The 26029-nt window shown below is 33.2% G+C and overlaps 2 protein-coding genes and 1 pseudogene across 3 annotated transcripts; all 3 read right to left on the bottom strand.

Moving 5' to 3' along the window:
• Window positions 1-4248: 4248 nt before the first annotated feature.
• Window positions 4249-6723, bottom strand: LOC145595121 (laccase-17-like). The gene is made up of 6 exons (XM_081651483.1): window positions 6566-6723; window positions 6292-6443; window positions 5967-6211; window positions 5742-5870; window positions 4696-5658; window positions 4249-4596 (listed from the first exon to the last, which is right to left on the bottom strand). The coding sequence occupies exons 1-6, from the start codon at window positions 6677-6679 to the stop codon at window positions 4466-4468; spliced, it is 1734 nt and encodes a 577-aa protein (XP_081507609.1). The 5' UTR covers window positions 6680-6723; the 3' UTR covers window positions 4249-4465.
• Window positions 6724-8505: 1782 nt separating this feature from the next.
• On the bottom strand, window positions 8506-13634 carry LOC145595120 (E3 ubiquitin-protein ligase SDIR1-like). 2 transcript variants are annotated; one of them, XM_081651481.1, is made up of 9 exons: window positions 13380-13634; window positions 12688-12829; window positions 12471-12525; window positions 12225-12277; window positions 11904-12132; window positions 11607-11721; window positions 10931-10976; window positions 9483-9608; window positions 8506-9081 (listed from the first exon to the last, which is right to left on the bottom strand). In XM_081651481.1, the coding sequence occupies exons 2-9, from the start codon at window positions 12760-12762 to the stop codon at window positions 8962-8964; spliced, it is 819 nt and encodes a 272-aa protein (XP_081507607.1). In that variant the 5' UTR covers window positions 12763-12829; window positions 13380-13634; the 3' UTR covers window positions 8506-8961. The 2 variants fall into 2 exon arrangements, with proteins under 2 accessions (XP_081507607.1, XP_081507608.1); XM_081651482.1 differs by having other exon boundaries at window positions 9483-9605.
• A 4059-nt stretch (window positions 13635-17693) lies between these two features.
• On the bottom strand, window positions 17694-19458 carry LOC145594584 (aspartic proteinase PCS1 pseudogene; annotated as a pseudogene).
• Between the last annotated feature and the right edge of the window lie 6571 nt (window positions 19459-26029).

Genomic DNA, 26029 nt, shown 5'->3' with positions numbered 1-26029 from the left:
GCCTAGTGGCGAAAAGTGTTTTGACTTTAGGGGATATATCTTAATGTCATATAATGCCTTTAGAAACCATATATGATCATTAAATGTTGTCATAAACGTCCGTGGAAGGCTTAAATTTAAAAAATCGGTGCAAGTTCTGAACAGGTAAAATGATAGTTTAAACGCATATTGGATGATTCTACGGACCCAATTGGACTCCTAGAGGGTATTAAGGACCATGGTAAATATCTCGGCAATTTTTATTTTCGGGCAAAAAAAGGTCAAATAATTACAATATTAAAGGCTATACTCCACGCTTTTTGAGGAAATTTAGAGGTTTTGAGGCCAGGTGGAAAAAGGCCTTGAGACCTTAAGGGCTTCATCTCGGGGTAATATAATGTCGTTTAAAACCATACATGATCATTATATGTTGTCATAAACGTCCGTCGTAGGCTTGAGTTTACGAAAACACTATAAGTTGTGAACAGGTAAGATGACCGTTTAAGGGCATATTGGATGGTTCCACCGACCCAATTGGACTCCTTGAGGGTATTAAAGACCGTGGTAAAAATCTCGTTAATTTTTATTTCCGAGTGTAAAAACGTTAAAAAATTACAAAAGTGAAGGCTATAATCCACACTTTTTGAGAAATATTTGAGGTTTTTGGGCCCCGTGGCGAAAAGCCTTGGGACCATAAGGGATATATCACGGGGTCATATAATGCCGTTTGAAATCATATATGATCATTATATGTTGTCATAAACGTCTGTGGTAGGCTTGAGTTTACGGAATCGGTGCAAGTTGCAAACTGGTAAAATGACTGTTTAAGGTCGTATTGGATGGTTCCACCGACCCAATTTGACTCCCGATGGGTGTTAGAGAGCATGGTAAAAATCTCGGCAACTTTTATTTCTGGGTGAAAAAAGGTCAAGAATTTACAAAATAGAAGACTATAATCCACGTTTTTTGAGGAAATTTCGAGGTTTTGGGCCTAGTGGCGAAAAGTGTTAAGACTCTAGGGGATATATCTTAATGTCATATAATGCCTTTTGAAACCAGATATGAGCATTAGATGTTGTCATAAACGTCCGTGGAAAATCGGTGCAAGTTGCGAACGGGTAAAATGACCGTTTAAGGGCATATTGGATGATTCCACGGACCCAATTGGACTCCTAGTGGATATTAAGGACCATGGTAAAAATCTCAACAATTTTTATTTTCGGGCAAAAAAAGGTCAACAGATTACAATATTGAAGGCTATAATCCTCGTTTTTTGAGGAAATTTTGAGGTTTTGGAGCCCGGTGGCAAAAGGCCTTGAGACCTTAAGGGATACATCTCGGGGTCATATAATGTCGTTTGAAACCATATATGATCATTATATGTTGTCATAAACGTCCGTCGTAGGTTTGAGTTTACGAAATCACTTTAAGTTGTGAATGGGTAAAATGACCGTTTAAGGGCATATTGGATGGTTCCACCGACCCAATTAAACTCCTTGAGGGTATTAAAGACCGTTGTAAATATCTCGTTAATTTTTATTTCCGGGCGGAAAAACGTTAAAAAATTACAAAACTGAAGGCTATAATCCACGCTTTTTGAGTAAATTTTGTGGTTTTGGGACCCGGTGGCGAAAATCCTTGGGACCGTAAGGGATACATCACGGGGTCATATAATGCCGTTTGAAACCATATATGATCATTATATGTTGTCATAAACGTCCGTGGTAGGCTTGAGTTTACGAAATCACTATAATTTGTGAACGAGTAAAATGACCGTTTTAAGGCATATTGGATGCTTCCACCGACCCAATTGGACTCCTAGAGGATAATAGGGACCATGGTTAACATCTCGACAATCTTTCGGGCGAAAATGGTCAAAAATATACAAAATTGAAGGCTATAATCTACGCTTTTTGAGGTTTTTGGGCCTGGTGGCGAAAAGCTTTGAGAACCTAAGGGATACATCTCGGGGTTATATAATGCCGTTTGAAACCATATATGATCATTAAATGTTGTCATAAACGTACGTGGTAGGTTTGAGTTTACGAATTTACTACAAGTTGTGAACGGGTAAAATGACTGTTTAAGTTCGTATTGGATGGTTCCACCGACCCAATTTGACTCTCGGAGGGTATTAGGGATCATTGTAAACATCTCGACAATTTTCAATTTCGGGCAAAAAAAGTCAAAAAATTACAAAATTTAGGCTATAATCCATGATTTTTGAGGAATTGAAATTTTGAGGTTTTGGGGCCTAGTGGGGAAGGCTTGAGACCCTAAGGGATACATCACGGGGTCATATAATGCCGTTTGAAACCATATATGATCATATATGTTCATAAACGTCCGTGCTAGGCTCGAGTTTTAAAAATCGGTGCAAGTTGCGAACGGGTAAAATGACCGTTTAAGGCATATTGGATGGTTCCACCGACCCAATTGGAATCTTAGAGGGTATTAAAGATCATGGTAAACATTTCGGCAATTTTTATTTTCGGGCGAAAAAAGGTCAAAAAAAAATACAATATTGAAGGCTATAATCCACGCTTTTTGAGGAAATTTTGAGGTTTTACTATGATTCAATTTTGAGGCTATGATTCAATTAGCAATATTGTTATTATTTAACAATGAATGAAAATTCGATTTTTTAAAATTTTACTACGCTTTTTTTTTTTTTTTTTTTTTTTTTTTTTGTTGTTGTTTTGTTTTGTTTTGTGCGCGCGCATTTATATACTCAAATCTCTAAGCCATAAAGTTTCTACCATTTTTAGGAATATTTACAACTTTAATGCTGATTTAGGGAGGTTTTTACTATTTGCTGCTAGCCTATATTGAGTATTGACATCTGTTAAATTTTGGGTTTTTATTATTACAAAAGCATGGTTGATCGGTAAATAAATACAAGTACTTAGTAATTTTTAATCTTTCTTTTTCTTTTTTCTTATTTACCTATTTATTGTAAAATAATTAATTTATTTTAGTTGTAAATAGAAGTCGAATAACCATTATTAACTTTTTAATTCATTAGCTCATTTTCCTAAAAGAAAATAGAAAATAATGGTGATCAACACGAATACACGATAGCTACTTAGCTAGGGTCAAAGAAAGGTTAGTCCATTATTATATAGTAGTATTAAACACTTCAAACCTTATATATTAGGTGACCAAAACAAAAAGCAATGATCTAATTAATAATGAGTAACTTTATCAAACTTCAAAGCTCCAAATGACAATGATTCATTCATCAACATCAATATTCAAAAGGTAAATGATTCCAGTTAAGATTTTGCTTAACATATCTTAAGGATATCGTTAAGGATATTAATGTTATGTTAATAAAGTAACACACACATCAAGTTAAATTGCAGTCTAAAATCCTATGGCAACAGTTTAGGAGCCTAATTAATACTATGACATTTTTGTACTCTTGAAAAATATTATAATGATACTAAAAACTGTGTTAATACTTAATAGTATCCATCAATGTGATGGCGAAGGTGGTACAGCCGTACAGTTGCTGTTGCACAAAATCAGAAATGCCATAGGATTCACACTTTCCCGGCTAGCTGCCCTTAGGGTCTTCTTACTCGTACTTGTGTAAGGGTGTATGCAACGGTTTTATTATTCACGACGAGGTTGGTAGCCTAATTGGCTCGATGTTAGCCATTGTGGCATACCCATAGCTCGGTCATCATATCTATGTTGTTACCCGTGCCCTTGACAAGTTTAGTGCCATGTTATACACTCAGGGTCTGTTCTCTTTAGATTATTTTCAGTTCAGTTCAATTTCTAATATTCTCTTCTCATAAAATATTCAATTCAGTTCATTTCAGTTCAGCTTAGTTCAGTCAATCAGAACAGGCCCTAATACCTAATGGACTCGGTGTTGTTGGTTAGTTGCTATTGTGTTAAAAGCGTGGTTGCCTATATTCTATACAATATAGTAAAATAAGTATTGGTAAGGGGAAGGTAACTTTGTCACACGGTCACACCATCATATACCCCTAGAAGGATGTCTGCAGCTTGAGGCGCGGTTGCTCATATCCTACTGGTTCCAACAACAGGTTGTAATGTTCATCCAAGAATTTGACATATTTTATTTTGTTATAGTTGAATTAAGTAATATTGCAAAGGCACACTGAACTACTGAAGTATCTAAATTGAAAAACGACGTGAGTGTAATGGTATAATTTGAGCAATTTTTATTTTGAAAATATACTACTGTATGTAGTATAAAAATTCATACACAGAAGTTCAACTTACACTTGATCATCGAAAAAACACAAAATGAGAAACTTTATAAGAAGAACTATATCTACGGCTAATTGGCCACTCATCCTATCCTTCATAAGGAATAACAAGTTAGAAATTGAGCCGCTCTGAAAATCATCAAAAACAAACTTAAGGAAAAAAACTTTCCTAGAAAAAAAAAAATCAGTCATTTTCTGTCAGTCATTGCAGGAAAAAATTCTCAGCTGAAGCACTTTGATCAACACTTGGGATAATCGGCTGGAGGTGGTGGCAGCTTCTGATTAGGCAACTTCCCGTCTTCGACTACCCAAGCCATCTTCAAGCCCCAACTTGTGTGAACTTCCAAATGACAGTGCATGAACCATACTCCTATAAAAATTGCATACAAATTTTCATAAATAATTAGAACAGTCTTTAATAAAATGCGTTAATATTGATATATAGTCTCAAAATTGGTTGTTATCATACCTGGATTGTCTGCAAGAAATCGAATGGCAACCCAACCTCCTGCAGGCACACCAACTGTGTTCCTCTCAACAGGATCAACAAGGTTGTACTTAGCAGGGTCTTTTTTGGAATCGAAGTTTCCGAATCCTTGTCCAACCACAAAGAAGTTAAACCCATGAAGATGAAGTGGGTGGCTCTCTGCTCCTAGAATACTGGTGCCCTGCATAATTAGCTCGACGCTGGTGTTGAATGGAATTGACACCACTTTAGTCCCGTCTATCACATTCGTGTTGTTAGGTGGTGTACCGGTGTAGTTGAAGGGGATTAGTGGTGAGGTAGGAAGATTGGTGGTGAACACACCATTTGATTGACGGGAGTAGTGTGATTGCAACAGAGCTTTTGTAGGCATGACAAAGGAGACATTATTGATAGAAGCCGCGAACATGGTTGTATTAGTTGGGCCTTGACATGTATGATTTTTAGGACATGGGTTGGTTCCTAACCCCACTGTGAAGAAGAAGTGTTTGTCAACATTCTTTGGTACATTCGCCGGGTATTTAACATTTGCTAGGCTTCTAAGTTTGTTGGTGAAGTTGGCTACAAAAGAAGTATCATTAAGGGCTGGGAGGGTGGGCTTGAAGAGAGGAAGCTTCTTGATTGAAATCGACGGTTTTGGGTGTTGATATTCAAGCATACCAGCAACTGTAGTGTTGTCGAAGGTGCCACTTCCTGTAGCATAAGGCCGGGCCATCATAAGGAAGGTAGCACCAGGGTAATTAGGCTTTGTCTTGAGGAGGACATTGGTTGTTTGACCGGGAGTTATGATGATTATATCGGTCTCAAAGGGCTTAACATAGACAGCATCAACATCCACTGTTGTGAGTGTGTGATTGGCAATGCTAAAGAAGAGATCGTCGTTGAGTGCAGCATTAACAATCCTTAGGAGATAAGTTTTGGCCGGTTTTACACTCAATCTGAATGTGTCTGCACATACAGTTTCGCAATTAGTCACAATTTAATAATTTATATGTTCATTTCAAATAATTTTTCAATTTGTTTGCATATACCTTTAGCTGAGCAGTTGTATAGTAGTCCAGGAAGACCATTGATGGTGTAGGCATCCGATACATTTGGACCGCCTCCTGTTTTTGTAGCTTGGTTAATGACTGCCTCAGTGTCTGCGTTCCACCATTCCCCTGCAAGACCACATACAATTTGATATGTTTATTTTTAGTCATTCTAAATTTTGTTTGAAATTGAAGTGTAGCATACAGTAGAAGTGGAAGCATTACCAAATACAAGAGGAACTTCCTTGTAAGGCTGGGGAAAAGGGTATGGAACACCGCGCTTAGGAAGTATAATCATAGGACCGTAAAGGGTTGATCTGAGCCACGAGATATGAGCATGCCACCAAAGTGTGCCTCTCTGCCCAACAACGGTGAAGTTATACACATAAGTCTGTCCTGTTTGTATAGGGCACTGCGCTATGTAAGCCGGTCCATCAGCCCATCCACTTCGTATCTGCCTAATCCCATGCCTGCATATATAGTCACACAATCAGTACATTATTTGATGTCAATTGTCAAATGTAAATAAACTTGAAGGCAGAAGGGATACCAATGAATGGTTATATTGTTTGGGACATGATTAACAACTTTGATAACAAGTCGATCACCCTCTCGTGCAACAATACGAGGCCCTGGAAACTCTCCATTAACCGTGACAATGCTCTTAGTGTGACATAGTCTTGTCACATTTTGCATCTTGATCTACAAACACAATATTGCAACAAGAGTTTATTGAGTTAAAAAAAATGTTGCATATATGTAATATAAGACCGAAACTAATGATGAATACTAAAGGCGAATATAAAAAAGGTTGTTTCATGTACATCGAACTTGTAGTGCCTAGTGATGCCAGTGTCAGCTGCATCAACAACATTGTTGGAAAGAATCGAGCACACGAAGCTGAAAAGAACAAAGAATAATCTGTAGGTAGTTGCCATATTTTGCAACCTATTAAGCTTAAGAGAGTGTATTATTAGAGAATGATATTATCAAGTTGAAGATGATTTTGGATTTTGCAATAAACTAAGGAGCTTATATAGAGTGTATTTTGAAAAATTAGGTGGGAGGGAAAAGAAAAGTTATGGTAATCGAAGCTCCAGCAAGTATTAATGGACTAATCTAATATGTTTGTTAGATTGTTGGTTTTAGAGTAATCCCAAAGTATATAGATTCTCTTATGTATTTTTATTGTAATTATACAAAAAGAACAATTAACTGAAGTAAATTGTTGCTTGTTCCTTTTTTCTATTCTTGATTATTACTAATAGCTAAGCCTTGCTTAGTTGATCCTAGCTATTGTTATTGTGATGATAAAGTTAAATTAAATCTTCATTTTGTGAATATATTTATCACAAAATGGTGATCATCACAGTAGCAAGATGTACTTATTTATCAACAATTCAACATTCATGTGTCAAATACGGTCATTTATGAGAATTTGTATTGGTATTAGTAGTACAAATCATTATCTAATTGAGAGCGAATGCATGTGTAAGTGTAAATACGATTTCAACCTACAATAGCAAAAAAAAAGACATGATATTTTAGCGCGACTATGTTAGTGTCAAGTCAATTATCAAGCCAACTCTCTCTTTGTAAGTCCAATATAATCGGTATTGTAAGCGTACACTCGTAGTGATAAAATGTTAATTGACTGCCTCGTTAGTAAATGACATGAAATCGATAAAATTACGCATATACAGCTGTTGTGAAATGCATGTAGCAAAAAAAAAAAAAAAAGCGTCACTTAGAGGGTACTCATGTTGATAGGCTTTCCTTATAAACGTATGCATGCATGGTTGCAAAGTCCACTTCAATTCCGTATACAAGAGTGCATTACAAAATACGTAGTTCTGCTAACCATTTTATTATACGATGAATAATACAGTATATTCTGAGAGAGATTAATGAAGATATATTTGGATAATTACAGATGATAGGAGATTAGACATCTTATTTAGCTTGGTATGCAATCAACGATTCACTTGAACATATGAAATAAAAAGATAATTAAAGATGGATTAAGCATGCATTCTTCTTTTACCAACTTTTTCTTCTCTAAAATATAAGTTTTACTCTATATCAATACCAATTAGCTTTATAGAGCTACCAATTTCAATTTAGTACGATCAATATTTTGTATACTCGAGAGCATGATTTACATTATGCTCTTGATTAATGTCTTTTCTATTATACTTGCATGTTCATTAATGTTGGAAGTTAGTAATGGCGTCAATCTTCCTACAATACTTGGTATTCACGCATTTAAACCAATAATATTAATATTACCAGCTCTCATAAACAATAAGTCAATAAATCTCAATCTGTATTAGCAATTAAATCAAATTTCATAGACTTTGGAGGAAATGAGAGTGAATTCTCATAAAATAAAAAAATGTAATAATGCAAGTTCTCTAATAATGGAGTGAATCTGGGCGCATAGCACCTATGCGCGAGTTATGTGTATAGGAGGGTAAGGAAGTAATTTCCACTGATTCAATTTTTGCTTCTAGAAAAAGTCGACTCTCTAGTGGTACATTATAATGTATCATTATGTACTATTATACATGTATAATGTACCACTAAAGTATAATTTGTCTGAATAGTACGTTTTGTGGACTATTACGAGTGTAGTGGTACTTTTTACCATCTTATAAGTTTCAACTTCTGGAAAAAGTTGACTATTTAATGGTACATTATAATGTACCATTATGCATGTATAATGTACCACTAAAGTATAAGTTATCTGAATAGTACTTTATAATTGCAAAATTGTCATCCTATATGCGTTGAAATCAATAGGCGCTATGCGCCAAGACTTAACCCTAATGATGCTAATAAAATTACAAAGCAAAGCAAGAGACTATACTTGACGACTTGTTGGTACAGCAATAATAAAACAAAAAGAGTGGCAATGTTACATGTAATATTCATACAATAGCCCAACGAAGAACATCTTCAGTTGTATTTTTCAGTACACACATATAGGCCATACTGTAGTGCATGTTCACATGAAACATCATTGCCATTCTGTCTATTCTATTATCTCATACCGAGCATGCCGTTCATAAATTTTCTAACAAGGTATCAGCAAATACTCCTACTACTGGTATGTTCCGGGATCAGCTTAAAGTTCACAAGAATGTAGAGGCATCCAGCTTTAGGACTAAAGCTACATATAATTGTACACAGGCTGATTGCAATTGTTACAGAGCTATTTTCAAACCATGTATGAAGCATGATCGTGGCTATCTTCATGCCAGCCAGTCCCAACCTTATACTTACATACAGGGCACGTTCCCTGCTGTTTAAGCCATGGGTCAATGCAACTAGCATGGTACTGCGCGAGCAAGAAAATAACAGCATAAGAATTCTTAAATGAGATGACAAAACTTTAAACATGCAATCAGTAATCAGTTTAGTCACAATCATTAAAAGCTTTCGAATAGATTGAAGCACCATAACCATTGTGAGTCCATACAGAAAGAGGAAAAACTGAACCAATGTTGCATAGAACAACAAATTTCACCGACTAAAAAAAAAAACAGATCAACTTACCAACCTTGAAAAACTGTTTTATCAGTAATAGGCAGCAATATATCAAAGCTCATTTTCTCACAACACGGTCATGTAAACCAACAAACAAATTTCTGTTTTTCATCTAAGAAAATAATCAACGTAGAACCCACTCAAACACAAGTAAGAAAAACAAAGAAAACCTCTAATAGCACTAGCACTCACCTGGTGCAAACATGGCAAGCTGCGAATGAGTTCTCCAACATTTACTTGCTCCAAACATACAGTACAAGTTAGTTCATCTTCTGAGCTTCCCTTTGAGCTGCCAACATTGATAGAAATGTCCTGCTGCTTTGAGTTTAGGAGAAAGATACCCAACAAAAGATATCAATATAATGTAGTGAATAAACAAGAGAGACATCAATTACATTTTTTAAAAAGTTCAAAACTAAATCAGCCATTATTGGTTCAAGCTCAATAGCCATATATTCAATTAACTGAAAATTTAGTATGAGCCTAATCTAGGGACAAAACAAAAACTAGAAATTTGACCTCCTCCTCTGCAGATATAAATAAATCAGAATGAATCAGATAAACAAGAACCATGAGTATATTCAGTTTCTAAATCTAAACGGGAAAGATTTCACCCTTAAACAAAGAACAAATCACGAAAAATGCACAAAAGTGCCGGCGTTAAATAGAAAACAAGACCACAGACAAAATTATCATGCTCCCTAAGACAAGTTGCTTCATAGAGAAGAGCAACTCATCGGCCATTCATCAAAGAAGACCTTTCAGATGATTAAAAAAAAAAACTATCAAAGCCCATTTTAGAAATAATTTCTTCACAATTTGACAAGTTGAGCAGATGATATATGCCCATCCCCCTAGGCAGTAGCACATTATATTAACTGCAGCTTCTCCCTTTTGAAACTGATTTTAACTACAGCACACAGGGAGCTTCACATCATAACAATGGGATCATGAATTTGAAAAAATCCTATTACAACTAGAGAGCCAGGACTAAACAGAGGCCTGATGAAAAGGTTGAATGTTCAGTGCTCACTGCTCAGCAACCACAAATACACATAATGTTGGACTACAATAGCTCGCTCATAATGGTGTGAAAAAATAAAATGGTAAATTCAGTAGCAGAGAAGAAACTGATCTATCACATCTCCACACCATCGAATATCATTTCAACCTAGTATACCTAAAAAGTTACTTATCTGTGTCTAGATTTTAAAATTAAAAATACAATCAAGAAGCAATATTTGATTCAGAGTTGCATAAAATATTGTTTGTTCCACTACACAGAATATGCACGAGAACCGGGATCTTGCTAATTCTAACAGAATGCTTGATTAAACATATAATTATCAGCTCTGTCGGATGGATAAAGCCTAAGGGAGACTGTTATTACTAGTTAACTAGTTAAGTACTTGGTAGAATTGACCTTGTGTCTCTCTTCCTTCTTAAGAAACTAATAAGATGGCCTATAAAACTACAAAACTCGCTGAACTTATGATCCACTATTTGTACTATGGGACACCAAATTAAATTAGCTCACAGATGAGCAGAATATGGCAACTGGCAACCCTGAAACACCCATTTCAATACACCATCTTACGAAATTCAAGCCAGCAAAAATCAAGCACACAGAAGTAGAATACCTCAGAAGACGCTGAAGATGATGCCTGCTTCTTTGATACCATATCACTGTCTCAAAAGAAAACAAGTTGTCAATATGGATATGCTAGCAAAATTTAACAACAACAAGCTTTTATTAAAACAAAATTTACAAAAAAACATTAAAAAAAACCATCTTGAGCATTAACATAGGTTATCTCTGCCAAAATTGGCCTAATTATTGACAATTGATATCAAGAAAAAGATAAGCAGGATAGCCTATTCCAAAGAAAAATACAGAAACAAATTTACATAAACAATAGAGTAAAATGCTAAGTAGAAGCTTCAAACTGAAAATTGACAAGTGCATGCACAAACATGAAAATTAAGTTTAAGAATACTATCAATTCATGTACACCAAGACATATTATAAAGACATATATGGGCTTCAATCTCTCCAATGAAATGATGTTTGTTATAACTTTGCTTACCTATCACAGTTCACGCATCACAGAAACCTAATAGCCATGTTTAGTAGTTGATATGTGTGTGTGTGTGCGTTCATGTCATTTTTCATGGAAGAATACTTGCATATCCAAAATATAGGCCGCAAACTGATAGTGATGTGAAACTTCTATATCATTTGTTGAAGACATTTAAATAAAGAAACGTATATATAGGGAACCTTCTTGATGAAAACAAGACCAAACAAAATCTCACCCATCCACATCGGTAACTTTATATTTGTGAACAGGAAGAGCATTTATTTCATCCTCATTCATTGAAGGAACGGCAGGTGCATTGTCCGCATCCAGCGCTCTTAAAGTTTCATAGTCTGCAATGATACATTGATACAACATAAGATGATAATTTCATTTTAGAAGAAAATGGACAGACAAAAAAATCAAAAATGTGGTAGCCAGGATTCTAATACAAATTTGAACATTCTTGAATTATCAACATCATTGCACCAGTTATATTATAGGCAAGCGCAAAAGGCAACTCAATTCACTATACCTAGATCGTCAAACTCCCGATCAAGAAGTGCAAGCTGCAGCCTAAGGCCATGAAGACGTCCTCTAGTGGCAAATGCAATAGATGGTGGCATCTGCAGACGGAGCTCAGTATGGCGAAGTAGGCCACTGGCTGCTACAGCATGTGCTTGTGCCTGTGCTTGAAGTTGTTGACATGTGGCATACATTCTTAAGCTAGTAGCCATCAAAAAGAAGCCAAATACCAGCCAGAGCTTCACGTAGAGTAAAAACACATCATGTTACCACTTAAAATAACTGGATTTACTAAACAGAAAATCAACTTGCGTATGTCAAACATATATACCAAAAAATTCGGTGACATTTGATGTGAATTTAGTATCATGAAGATCAAAAGTACTGCAACAAATATAAATGTATAAGAATCAGCCAAATCCAAAATTGATCAGTAGAAACATATATAAACAAAACAAAAGCTGCAATATTACAAAGATAGGAGCAAGAAATATACCAAATCCAAAATTGATCAATAGAAACATACATAAACAAAACAAAAGCTGCAATATTACAAAGATAGGAGCAAGAAATATACCAGTTACAAGAAAAGCAAGTGAATTGGTATTCACTGGCCGTGCTGCATGAATACGCTGATCAACAAAAACAACAGATGAAATGAATGTTCTTATTAGTGTCAATAAAACAAGAAGTGTCAGGGGTATGGGACTTTTAACTGTCATGCTAAATTGCTAATCCTAAAATTTTCCATAAGTGAGGATATCCAACTTGAAAGCAAGCTATAAGAAATGTACCACGCGTCGTTCAGGAATCATTCCTGGAAAAGCATTCTCAATATCAGCTCGAGACCCTCGAAACACAAAACTCATGATTGAATAATTTCACAAAACGAACTCCAGTAAAAAAATTAATCTGTATGTTGTATGAAGAGCTTCCCTACAAAGGTTCAAAACAAATAACAAGAAAAATGTCAATATAAAGTTATAAACATCCAATAAAGTTGCCCCAATACACAATTTCATAAACATTTGCATTCTGCCTGCAGTACATAAAAATTTAAATCCATTAACTGTCAAATTAAACCCACATTATAAACCATTTAAACCCTTTTTTGGAAACATGCTAGTAAACTAATTAAACACCAAATGATCTTAAATTACTCAAAAAAAAAAAAAATCCCTAAATTAATTAAGCTATAGGAGTAAAAAAAAATGTAATGTCGTGAAATTAGGGCCTAATTCATAACCTACAAATCATTCAGCCACAAAATTTCAGCGTATTAGCACATCAATTTAGAAATGGAACCATAAAACTACCAAACACAGCTCAAATTCTTGATTCAACAACTAAAACATGTCCCAATTGAAGAAAAACAGAAAACATAAAGCTAGTTTAACTCCAATTCACCTAACAAACCCTAAAAATCAAAATAAAAGACAAATCAAACAAAATTATAAAGAAAAATCCAAAAAAACAAGAAACTTACGATGATTTGTGTCAGAAATTGTGGGTAAAATCGAACAAAATGAACTCAAAATTTGATCAAAATCAAAATGATCAAATTTTTTCTTGAGTTTACGAAATCCTAAATTACAAATGCGAGTAAAAAATTGAAAGAATTTTCAGAAGTTTAGAATTGTAGACAACGAAAGCCGGCGTTGTGACTCGGACGCGTTGATAGTCGGAGACCGAGTTGCGCACAACGTTTTGACTCGGGAGGTCTCTCGTCAGCTTTAATTTTCCAAAAAAAAATTAATTTTGTTGAAGTTTTATTAAAACGCAGCGTTTAGAATTGGATAATAACAGAAGTTACGGAATTACATTGTCAATCCTAACATTTATTTTGTCAATCCAACTAGTTTTTCTTTTTTTTTTTTAGATAATAATGATACTCCCGATGTAATTAATTAGTTGTTAGAAGTTGGGCTATGCATATCATATCATATGAAGTACAAGTTCTTGTAGTTATTTTTTAAAACATTGTATTCATCGTAAGCTACTTAAACTATGTCTACTTTAATTTAGATGTTACATTCTTTATTCGAGTTTATTTTAAGTTTTTAATCATCATACAAAACTATACTAACATTTGAATATATATAAAGAATATAAAAACATTCATTTTAAATAATTTTTTTAACTTTTAATATTTAGATGATGAAAATGGAGAAAAAACTTTAATGATCTAAAATAAATTAGTTAACAATTTAAACTCGTAGAGATGATAGATTGTTTATAAATAATATATCCACCGAACTATGTGTAATTTTATATTATTTCCCTTCAATATACTTGTAAGATTTATGTACGTATTAAGTGAGTAATAAAAGAAATTGCATATCACTGTAGAGTAGTCATTCATTACGGGCATTGAAGCACCCTTTAATATCTTTATCCTACACGAAGTTAAATCTATCTTTACAATAATTATCTTGATTGCATACAGCATGCATATACTTCGTATTTAAGGGATTTGACTGCCTACAAGGGGCTACCACTACATACAGGTATAGAAGCAACACAACCACTTTTCCTTGATGTGTCTTAAAGGAGCAAGGGTTTAAGGATGGAAAATAAAATGGTGGCACCAGTGCACCACAACTTCAAGTTAAGTTACCTGGTAGGCTCGTACCATATCATTTATACCAATTTATGAATGGTAGATTTATTGAAAATACGCAGTAGTATTCCTTATTAACCATAGTCAACATTACATACATATAATTAACTAGGTTAGGTCCCGTGCCATGCACGGTTATTTTAATTACTCCATATTTTCTTTTTATAAATTAATTTATGGCATACAAAATCAAAAGTTAATATCTTTGTAGAATAAATTATATTCCACCATAATTACATCTTCAGTAAAAAAAAATTATTTATTTCCTTATTAATCCGTACTTAATTGCGTAATAACATAAGAAAGGTAAATATTATTACTTGTTTATTTGGTTGACAAAAAAACTTTTCTTTTAAATAACTTCCCTAAATAATTTTTTCTAATTAATTAAAAAAAAAATACTAAGGACACACCAGGAGATGACACGTGTCATTGCTGGTGTGTCTTTTAGTATATAGTTATTGATTATTGATTGATTGATGATTGATTGATTTGAAATAGTCTTCCTCATGCAAGGTATTATGCTAGATTAGTAATAGATTTTGTGAAATAAGCGATGTCGCAACGAAGATATGATTGCAGTGAGATTGCGGATTTGCGTTAGTAGAGAATAAGAAAAGGTTAAACAACTATACATCTTTTTTTTTTTTTTTTTTTTTTGGAGAAACTATATATATATCTATATACATTCAAGATTATTCTTTACTTCATTTTTAATAAGGAAATTACAGCAAAGATTAAACTTTTAAGTTTGAGTAAAAATTGGACTGCAATATTATTTTTTTTGTTGAAAAAATTAGACTACAAATTGAGTGTTAAGGATGTCATAAAATTGGCAACTATATATCCTTTGATACAGACTACAGAGTATCTTAATTTACCTCAAAATTATATTTGACTAATCATTACATGTCTCGCCTTTTAATATTTGTCTTTTTTTACTTGCTCTTACTACAAATTACTTAGCTTTAATAGAAGATTCCATTCCAATCTGAAAATTCTTTACATGAGGATAACTACTCCTTATCAAGATGCAAGAATATTGTTCAACAATAAAATTCAAAAGAACAATAAAGTCAACATTTAAATTTAATTTCAAAAAAAAAATCTAAAAATGATTTCTAACCAAATATTCTACTACTTATAAACTAATACGAAGTTTTTTTTATTATTTTTTTATCAAAATACACCTCGTACAATTTTACGCCTTTTCTTTTTTTTTTTTTTTTTTAACTTTAAAAAAAAAAAAATACTCCTCCTTTACTAGCCAAAAATCGAAAACCAGCAAAAAGAAGGAAAAAAATGGATGGGGGATCCACGGGCCCACGACCAAAGTGGATCCAACCCAGTCAACAAGGATGGGCAGCACGAGGTCTATTAGTATTGACTGTACAGTGTACAACCCATTCTTGACCAACTTCTCTTTATGGTTGACTAGCTTCAACCCATCAACAACTAGACCATAGTACCACACTACTCTTTTTTAGGGTGACGCTTGGTTCGTTAAGGGATTAGAAAAAGAGCTTAAGAAAGGGAAAGACGAAGAATAGAAAATAATTTCATTTAATATAAAATTAGTTTTTTGGCCCGTGTAATGCACGGATTTGCTTATAGATATATCTAGTCCGTGTAATTTTTTTTGTTTTATAGCATGTTATTGGAAAAACATATACAAAGTAGTTTAAAAAAACAAATTTGTTGCTACACTATTTGTTAAAAGCTTGATAATGGTGGACTAACTACCGAGAATGCGCACTCCCATGGTTTTCAAATACTTGCCAAAATTGTATTGGCTCATTTTGTCAATGTATAATTTGACAATGTTATTTTGTATTAGTAAAATAAAAATTAATATTTAAAAATATAAATTAAAATTAATCTAACAATATATTACACAGTAACATTTAATATTTGTATATTAGTAAATAATACCATATATATATAGGTCAAAAATTAATGTACGAATAATGTAAAAATTAAACTATATATTTTAATTATCCAATCCTAGAGATTAATAAAGTATGATCAATTTCCATCTTAGAAGCTATTAACATTAATTGCCACGATGTTTATAGGGGCATGGTAAAGTAATTTAAAACGGTGCGTTGCTTGAAATAGGCGTTGTATACACACAACGGTCACTACTCACTACCGCAACAACAACTCACGAATTCACGATCAAACAATTCTCTCAACATTAAATAGGACAAAAAAGAAACAACATGAAATAAATGAATTTAACTTGTTCATTAATCTTAGGAGATTGTTGAGTAAAAAGAGGGACTTTATTGAGTCAGAAAATCACAAGATATATGTGATGAACAACTTGAATAATTAGTAAACGTACTGTTGCTTTGTTTACATGTCACGATTACAAGCAACACTATCTTTTTGCTAATGAACCTGACAATTAATTAATTAAATTGGAGGTGCATAAAAAGGTGATGATGAATCTAGAAATTTAATGGTTGGGCACACGTGACAAGGACCAAAAACATACATCTGGCTCTAAATTTATTATTGCTCTTATCTTTCTCAGTGATAAAAATTGATGATGCTATGCAAATTACCTCGCTGTTTATGGATGCAGATTTTGCAAATAAATCTCTAGTTTATTGTCAAGTTACACAATAAATATGTTTTTCATGCTAATGAGATGTTGACGATTTAAAATGTTTAGGGATTAAATACGGAGAAGCACTCGTATGTAGGATTGAAATGTAAAAAAATGGTGCTTGTAAATGGCTATTGAGGGTTTGTATAAGCAATTACGGAATTAATGTTTTCTATAAGTAGAATATGAATAATAACGAACGTTTAATTACACCTATGTGTTTATAATAACGTTAGAATCACCAAGACACCAACTTGATACTATTTTTAAGTTTTTACTTTTATCATCCCTAACCTAAACTAGATTGTAGACATTAACATTACTTATATGCATTGACTGGCTTTACTAGTTAAGTAGGTTGACCAATTAAACACACTCTCTTTTACGTAAATATATATACCTAAAGGAAGTATACATGATCTATGACTTAAAGTTTTTATTTCCTTCTTTCTTTAGAGTTGAGTTTAATGCTACCAAGTCCTTGTTTTCAGCTTTCCTTTTGTTTATAACACAATAATCTACACAATTGCAGTTATCGGCCTATCGCTACATAGAAACTTAGAAAGTATAACGATATGAAGAGCAAATTTTAACCATCCAAATCTGTTATATACAAGTAAAAACTTGAAATGTACATAAAAATAGCACATGTACATGTAGTTGGCAAATGCCAAACCTAGGGAGAGTTATGTACCATCCAACAAAAAACCACTTCACACGGCTCACCTTCAAGGAAGTGGACCTATCTTTAGATATTTAGCTACCCTTGTTTGGTCAAACTCTTAACCAAGCTCCTACCAACACCATATCTTTAAGCTTTAAACACATTATTTTCACAATTACATATAAAAGTATATTTCAGAGGAAAGAAAAAAAGAAGACAAAAAATCCACTGTATTTAGAGGCCCAATCCTAGTCTCTGACTGGCCAAATCACACCTAACCTCTGCTAACCCTACCCTAGATTGTACCAAATCAAATTCCATCCACATATTTTGTTGATGATGATGCCCAATTATATAAGCTTCTACACCAAGTAGATCCGAATTACCAAATGTGAAGCAATGCACCCCATCGGGTCCTCTAACCTCACCCGGAACTCGGTATAATAATCGCTCTGCTGATACACTCATTTCGGCTCCTTGAAACATTAGTGTCACGGTAGGTAAAACCGGATAACCCTTTTGAGTTAAGGGTACTCGATAACATAGATCCATCGCGCCTTGAAACACATAACTTGGGTCACCTAACTCTTTTAACGTGGTCCTAGTTTGGGCCAAGAATTCATTCTTCAACGCGGTATAGACCGGTCCAAGTAAGAAAGTAAATTGAGTACCCGAGTCAACCATAGTTTGACCCGCACCCGTATGGTCGGGTTGAAGGATAGATTTGGGTAAAGTAAGTAATTTACCCCCAACTTTAATCCCTTCAAATTGTACCGAGTATGCCACACGGTCAAAATACGGTAAAGGACTAGTAACTTTTACCATAGGAGTGTAACTTCTTGGCTTAAGCCAAGCGAAATTAGCCTCTCCAAATAACAACACACCCGAAGCATCCTGACCCGAAATACAATACGAAAACTTTGGGTAATTCATTTGTGTCACAAACGATAACGACCCACGGTTCATACCCAATAACCCGGTAGTCCTCGAATCCGTCTCGGAACTACTACTAAAACCCTGATCCATACACCCGAAAAAAACACCCGGCATCGACGACTCGCCCATTTTAAAATTATCCATTGCAAGCGTTCCCTCCATCGAGGAGAAGTCCGCATAAGAGACTGACACGTGGCACAATTTTTCCGGGTCACACGACGCGGGAATAGTAAAATCCCGCGTTCGGGCCCTACAAGTGGGTGAACTACACGGGATTCGAGAATAAGAAGTCGAATGAACAGGATCAAATAATGAATTTAAACCCGGATTTTTTTTACAGTGAAGCCAAGAGAGCTCACTCCCTGTATCCAACACCATTGTTACAGGTTGCGGCGGAGTGCCAACTAGGAGAGAGACTGTAAGACTAACGTTGTGATGAAAAGGAAGCTTACTTGCTGACCGTCGGATTGACCCAGGTGGGATTTGCTCAGCTTTAAGCGCAAACATAACAGTGTTAGAAATAGTTGAGCTGTGATTGCTCTGTTTTGATTGGACGAAAACAGAGCATATCTGAAACAAATGAAAAATTATAGAAATTAAATATTTTTGATGAAAATTCGGATTACCCATTAAAGGGTATTATTAATTAAGGGATTTGAAGTTATTTTCGTGTTGTAATTTGGGGGAAAAAGGGAGAAATTTAGAAAATTGATTGGGTTTTATAGAGTGTATGAAAGGTGTTTGATGAAATGACGCAATGAAGTTATTTATAGAAAAGGAAAGAAGGGGGTTGGGTTTGGTGATGGTATATATAGGATGGTCCAGGGAGGAAAGAAAGGTACAAAACAGCTGGTGATGAATGAAAAAGAACTTGGTTTTCCCAAGGATGGAAAAAGGAAAAGTTAGGGATCTGGAAGCAAAGAAACAGGGGATTTTTTTAATTTTGATTCAATTTGATTTTTGTGGGTTTAAATTTAAAATTTTGGGTACCAATAATTAAACAATAAAAGGGTCTAATTTTGATTTTTCAAAGTTTTGTTCTTGGAAAGTGGGTGAATTTGCCTCCTATGATGCAGATGTTTCCAAATGCTAGAGACTGTAAAAAATTTAGGGAAGGATTTTGTGTTACTCATAGTGGGGGAAAGGATAAGAAAAGATAGAGAATAAATAGGACAAATTATAAATCGGTGGTTTTGGTAAGAAATTCCAAAATCGTTATGTCCTTATAAGATAAATATCGGTATAAGTTCTCACGGTCGAGGAATTATTACTCATATTTTTCTAAAAAAAAAATTGAGAGAAATATTCTGGATTTTCGGATACATCCTTTTCAATGTATTTATGGCATAATTAAATTAATTATACGGTTGTATCATGTACATATATTGTACAAAGTATGGAGTAGAATGTAACTTGCATTATTTATTTATATTTAAATAAAAAATACTTTGAGATCATGAGAATAAATTAAGTACTTTAGTATTTAACTAATAACTCAATTTAAGGTAAGGTAAATTTGGTGAAAACGTGAAGATTATGTGACAGTGATAGTAAAATTGGTATAGTGCAAAAAACACCTAATTTGATTAGAACATTCCAAACGTGTAAATTAAGTATAATTTAGAAGTTAGATAGATAGTACAAGTATAATGATAGTAATGTTAGTAGCAAGTTTTTTTGTTGAGCCGTGTGCAATGATCGACCTCGTCAATCGTATGTCAAAGAAGCTGCCTGACAAGTATTTTCTACTCTACCAACATTTGACACTTGTTATCTTTTTTCTTTGATTGGTTTAATTTAATAATATACTTAGGAGCTTCAAGATCAAACAAAATTAAAATATACCTTTTAAACATACATTTCTTCTAACGAAGATTACGGGTCTGTTATCTTCAGCTTAATTTCAGATTAGTTCAATTCAACTCCAATCAGTTCAGTTCTTAATTTCCTTCTTTCATAAACAATTCATTTCAGCTCAGTTCGGTTCAGCTTCAATTAGTTCAGTTCAGTTCTGTTCCCAGTTCAGTTTAATAAATCATAACAGGCCCTACATGTATACTTACATATTTAATATACTCAAACTAGGGTTTTAGGCACGACTTTAATTATTGATATGTCTAAATGTCTAATTACATATTACTGATACAATGCGAAAATAGATATTGAAAAAAAAATTAAAACACGACTATAGGCATATAGCATGCAAATTATGACATTTTCATAAATATGAAGTTTGAGCTTTATTAGTTTATAGAATTTCATGAAATGAAGATATTATAACGCAAAAGTTCCACAAAATGTTACACAAAGTCATTGTGACATAAATGTAAGATGGAAGTTGCCAATTTGGCCATGGACTACAAATGATATGGCTGGATGCCTGGATGCCAAGAAGTTGAAATTATTGTTTATTGGCACTCCTAATTTGAATAATGAAATTAATTAATTAAGTGAGCAGTGATCAAACTAAGGATTATACATTTATACTAATAGTCTTGTCAATATCCTGTCTTAAACTATCATGATTCCTAATTAATTAATTTTAATTAGTTGACTAGGAACAAATGAGATAGCTACAATACTACACTAGTCAGCTTAATAATATCCTAATTATACAAATTAATTTCTAAAAGTAAAAGGCAACTCAATAATTGTGCCCTAATAATTAATGCATTATTTTTTCTTTTATTAATTTTTGGGAAATGTTTCAAATTATGCACTTTCTTCATGAGGTGTGTATAGTTTACGGACATTATTTTACCTAATTTTTGGAAGTTTGCCTCATTTATTTTATACTTCTCCTTGTCACAAGAAAAATCGCAATTGACAAAGGCAACTCAATAATTGAGCCCTAATAAAATTTGAGGAGACTAAAAAATGATTTAGGAATTTAGCTAAGAACTCCATTTATTGTGCTTGACAAAATTGCAATTGAGAGTCTTTTTGGAATTTTACTTGGAATTGTTTTCTTTTGAGAGGGGAGGGGTTCAACCGTTCAACTAACAGCCTAGAAACAACACTTATTCAACTAGAGTTAATTACTAGGAGAGATTAGGGATTTTATACCTCAAATATATTTATTGTTTGGAGAAGGTGTTGCATGCGTACATGCATAATGTCACATCGTGTATCAATATAATTTGTAGTTTACGATATAAGTTGATCTGAATTAGGACAATGTAATTTTATGCATTTAATCTATTTTCTAGAATTACTAGAAAAGGAATTTCGTGGCTGATCTTTTTACTTATATATAGATACGTGTATTTTTAGTCATCAAGAAAAAGTGCGTGTGTGATCTTTAGTTTTTAGTAGCGAGCTGAGTTTCCATCAAATTAATTAAGTACATAACTTCATTGAAGAAAAATTTGTATTACAACCCTCTCTATTCCATTTTGCTCTTTACAATTGAAATGGTAGTAATTTTAAATTACATACACTTTAATTTCGATGTATTTAACAAGAAGTTACTCATCTTTTTTTTTTTTTTTTATTTAGACCGACATACATAATTGACATATTACACATTCTTAATTAAATTTGAAAAAACATTGTTTGTTTATCATCGATTCATCGCTAAGAAAAGGAAAGTAGTTAGCCAAAGCGTAAAGAAGAGTGGTGTCAAAACGTTACTCGCAAAAAGATTTACTAATAATCGAAAAGCTTAGAATGTTGTCTAGCTTAATCGTTGCTTTTTGTAAGATAATTTGTTAATTGCCTTAGGATTTGTGTAAACGTGTAACTCTCAAATCAAAAGATGATGAATAGTCCAAATCATCGTCTATAGTGTCTTTTTCATGCATGGATATGCCAAATATATCAATGAGTAATTAAAACACATTCAATTCTTCTTTGAAAGTGAAAAGTGAAAGCCAATCTTTACTTGACAAGACTTTTCTTGAATCAATTCTTTGCTCCACCCTTAATCATTTCGTTATTCTCGAACCATTATTATTATTCTTACCAAGAGTTGGTTAAACTCAACATGATGAAGTGAGGGATCTATGATATATTTTTTTTAAAAAAAATAAAAAAAAAATAAAAATAAAATTATTACTCCGTACTAACTTGTTTGTTATCAAACCCTAGTGAATCTACGTAATCATCAAACTCGAATAGAAAAAGAAAAAAAAAATTATTACTCCGTACTAACTTGTTTGTTATCAAACTCTAGTGAATCTACGTAATCATCAAACTCGAATAAAAAAAGAAAAAAAAAAATGAATGTGGGACATATTAAAGGAAAGAGGAAAAACTCGAATACTTGATTACTTAATTGAAAATTATACAAGTATCATCAAGAACTAATAAACTCAACAATGCAAGCGTCTTTTACTTATTACCTGTCATTTTAGTTATTTCTTGATTTGGTGTTCTAACAAATATATTGGATCGATGTTGAATTCAATTTTAGTCTTTTATCATCAAGAATCAAGATTGATCAATATGGGTCAAGCTTTACAAACTTTTAAAAACTAATTATGTTGGATACTCAAGGTAATAATGCTAGCATAGGTTTTACTTTTACTTCGTTGTTTAAAACAAGTATAAACACTGTTATTGAGTCATAATTATACATTATAATTTGATTGGTGTGAACAGAGGACTAATCACTTTTAGCAGCCAAACAAGGCTTTATGCTAGGAAAGTTAAAGCTTTCTAAAGGTTGCCTCGTCGAAAAGTAAGAAAACCTATCAAGTTCTCTTGGAAGGATGAGGAAGCCTTTTTTATTTTTTATTTATTTATTTTTTTTCCTCTCTTATATTTTTTTTCAATGGAACTACTACTCTCTCCGTCTCAAAAACAACGACCCATTTGGCCAAAACTTTGTCCCAAAAAGAATGACCTATTTGCATTAAAACACCCACCAATTTGCTACAATATTTGTGCAAAATTAGCTTCCCCATATAAAAATTTGATTTTCCATGTTATTTTATTACTTTTTCTCTCTATTTTTTTACAAACCCCATGTAAATTTATCTTTTCAATATACTTTTACTTCTTTTTACTTAACTTCCTTAATACCCGCGTAATCAACCCAAATGGGTCGTTCTTTTTGGGACGGAGGAAGTACTATACAACTAATACAAGTCAAATACTTCGTATCAAGATGATAAAAAACCATGTTTCAAAAAAAAAAAAAAAAAAAAAAAAAAAGATGATAAAAAACCAAAGTGCATAGTGAGAAGTCGATTTGAAAGTGGTATAGTACTATCTTCATATTTTAACATAATTAACTCTATAATTAAAATATAATAAAGAATAATTAGTATCACTTTCAAACCATTACGTTGATAATTGAGACTTTAAACGAATAAGCGATGAATCCAGTAATGACCTTTAGGCTGGGCCACGAGATATGCATTACAGACATACACTTCTGTCTGCTAGTACGTGCTACTACTCAAAAATCCACCCATTTAGTAACGCATCAAGATGGGAACTTAGGAAACCGTCTTAGCCGTCAATTTAGTACAAAAACTTCCAGTTTTAATTACGTTGATGCAAACATTTCTCTTGTCTTAGCTTACCAAGTCTTCAAAGTGTTTTATGCCAACCAACTGTATGATCATATCATCTTAATCATCCAAAGTAATGTTTACGCTTAGCTTACATATTTTATCACTATCCTATCCTGTTTTTCATTGGTCATCTATATAATTCATTAATTAAAATTATAGAAAGTGACTTGCCTATTTATCTAAATTTTGACACTTGTAAACATGTTTAGGTTATGCACTTTGGATTATGACTATAGGCTAACTATGCTAATTTTAAAACGTTACTAGGGAATTAGAAAAAGGTCCCATTGTATTAACTAAGGTGCTCTCAAATCAACTTGATAAGGCCAATTATCATGAGGATGTAGTGATGTACTAATCGAAATCTCACTTTAATGTAGTGCTCTCATCACTTATATATATCTTACATAGGTATCTCATATTAGCTGAACTTATCATCTTATCTTGTCTAAACTTATAAGTTCTAATTTGATCTCTTTATAAATGCTTATTATATCATATCTAGTTCATCAAACTTTATCATCAAATGTAATTCAATTTTTGAACTTTATTCATTGTATTATCTTATTGGAATGAACTTAATACTTATTTGGTCTAATATAAGTAAAAATAAGTGAAGCAAAAAAGCACATTATTATACTATAGGACTTCATTTTCAAATTAAGCATGCAAGAATTCACAATTATTACAATGAGCGAAAGAATTGAAAGTATTGAAGCTTATCTGCACACACTGTTAACATCCTTGTGGGCCGTTGTGACCTAGCTAATTTCAAATTAAAGACTTCACTATCCTAATAATTTACCACATTTAGGTGACCTAGCCAGCCTTTCTAAGCTTCTAGTGCTTAACCTTCTAGCATCCCTCGATCACCCCCTTATCGTTGGCCCCGCCGTATGCATAGAACCAGTAAACCACCAAAGCAACTCTACACTAGAAGTATCCATGATACAAGAGATCATGACAAGGCGACAAGCTAAGGTTGCTTCCTCCATTCTACAACAGTTTTTAAGTTTGATTTTTCACAATGTTCAATGCGCAACTTTAACCATAAATATCTATAATTATACTTTAGATAATATAATAACGAGTATTAATTAAACACAATAATTTCAAGTAGTTATATGAACCACGGGGTGCATTTCTTAATACATGTTCCATTCAGGTAATTTGACCATTAATTTACTTATTTCATCCCATACTGTAATCAACTTTGTATGATGCACCATTAATCTATTATTCGTTCTTGTAAGCAATCGTGTGACTTAGCATACAATACATATTTTTTTAACATCGCTAAAAATTTGTGCATAATCTTAAAAGACCCTTAACAAGGGACGGAGGGAGTAAATTTGTAAAGCGACAAACAAGAATAAAAGGACACAGTACAATGGTGTCGGTTGTGGTCTCAACATCAGAGTTACTTTCGATCAACAAATTATAAAAAATAACAAAAGCTAAATTGGCAAACATACAACACATAGAAGGAGAGAAATTGTTTAAATTCCTAAATGGCGGCCTGCCTAACACGTACTATATAATATTGTGGATCAAATTAAGTATAGTATTTTGACGCTTTTTTATTTAGTCTATCAAATTCGATCATGTCTATATCTGTGTCTGTGTTAGTTGAACATTACACACACTCTATGATTGCGATTCCTCATCATTCTTCGCAATATTGACATTTGATGCTTGCAGAATCTCCAGTGAATTAAATATTACTTTTTAAAAAAAAAAAACTCAGGTTTTGTGGATTAGTTGTGTGGTTATATTCAAT

Source organism: Chenopodium album, chromosome 19, assembly GCF_948465745.1.
Source record: "Chenopodium album chromosome 19, dcCheAlbu1.1, whole genome shotgun sequence".
Lineage (NCBI taxonomy): Eukaryota > Viridiplantae > Streptophyta > Magnoliopsida > Caryophyllales > Amaranthaceae > Chenopodium > Chenopodium album.
The sequence above is the reverse complement of the archived record's forward strand: the minus strand, read 5'-3'. Positions and strand labels throughout refer to the sequence as shown.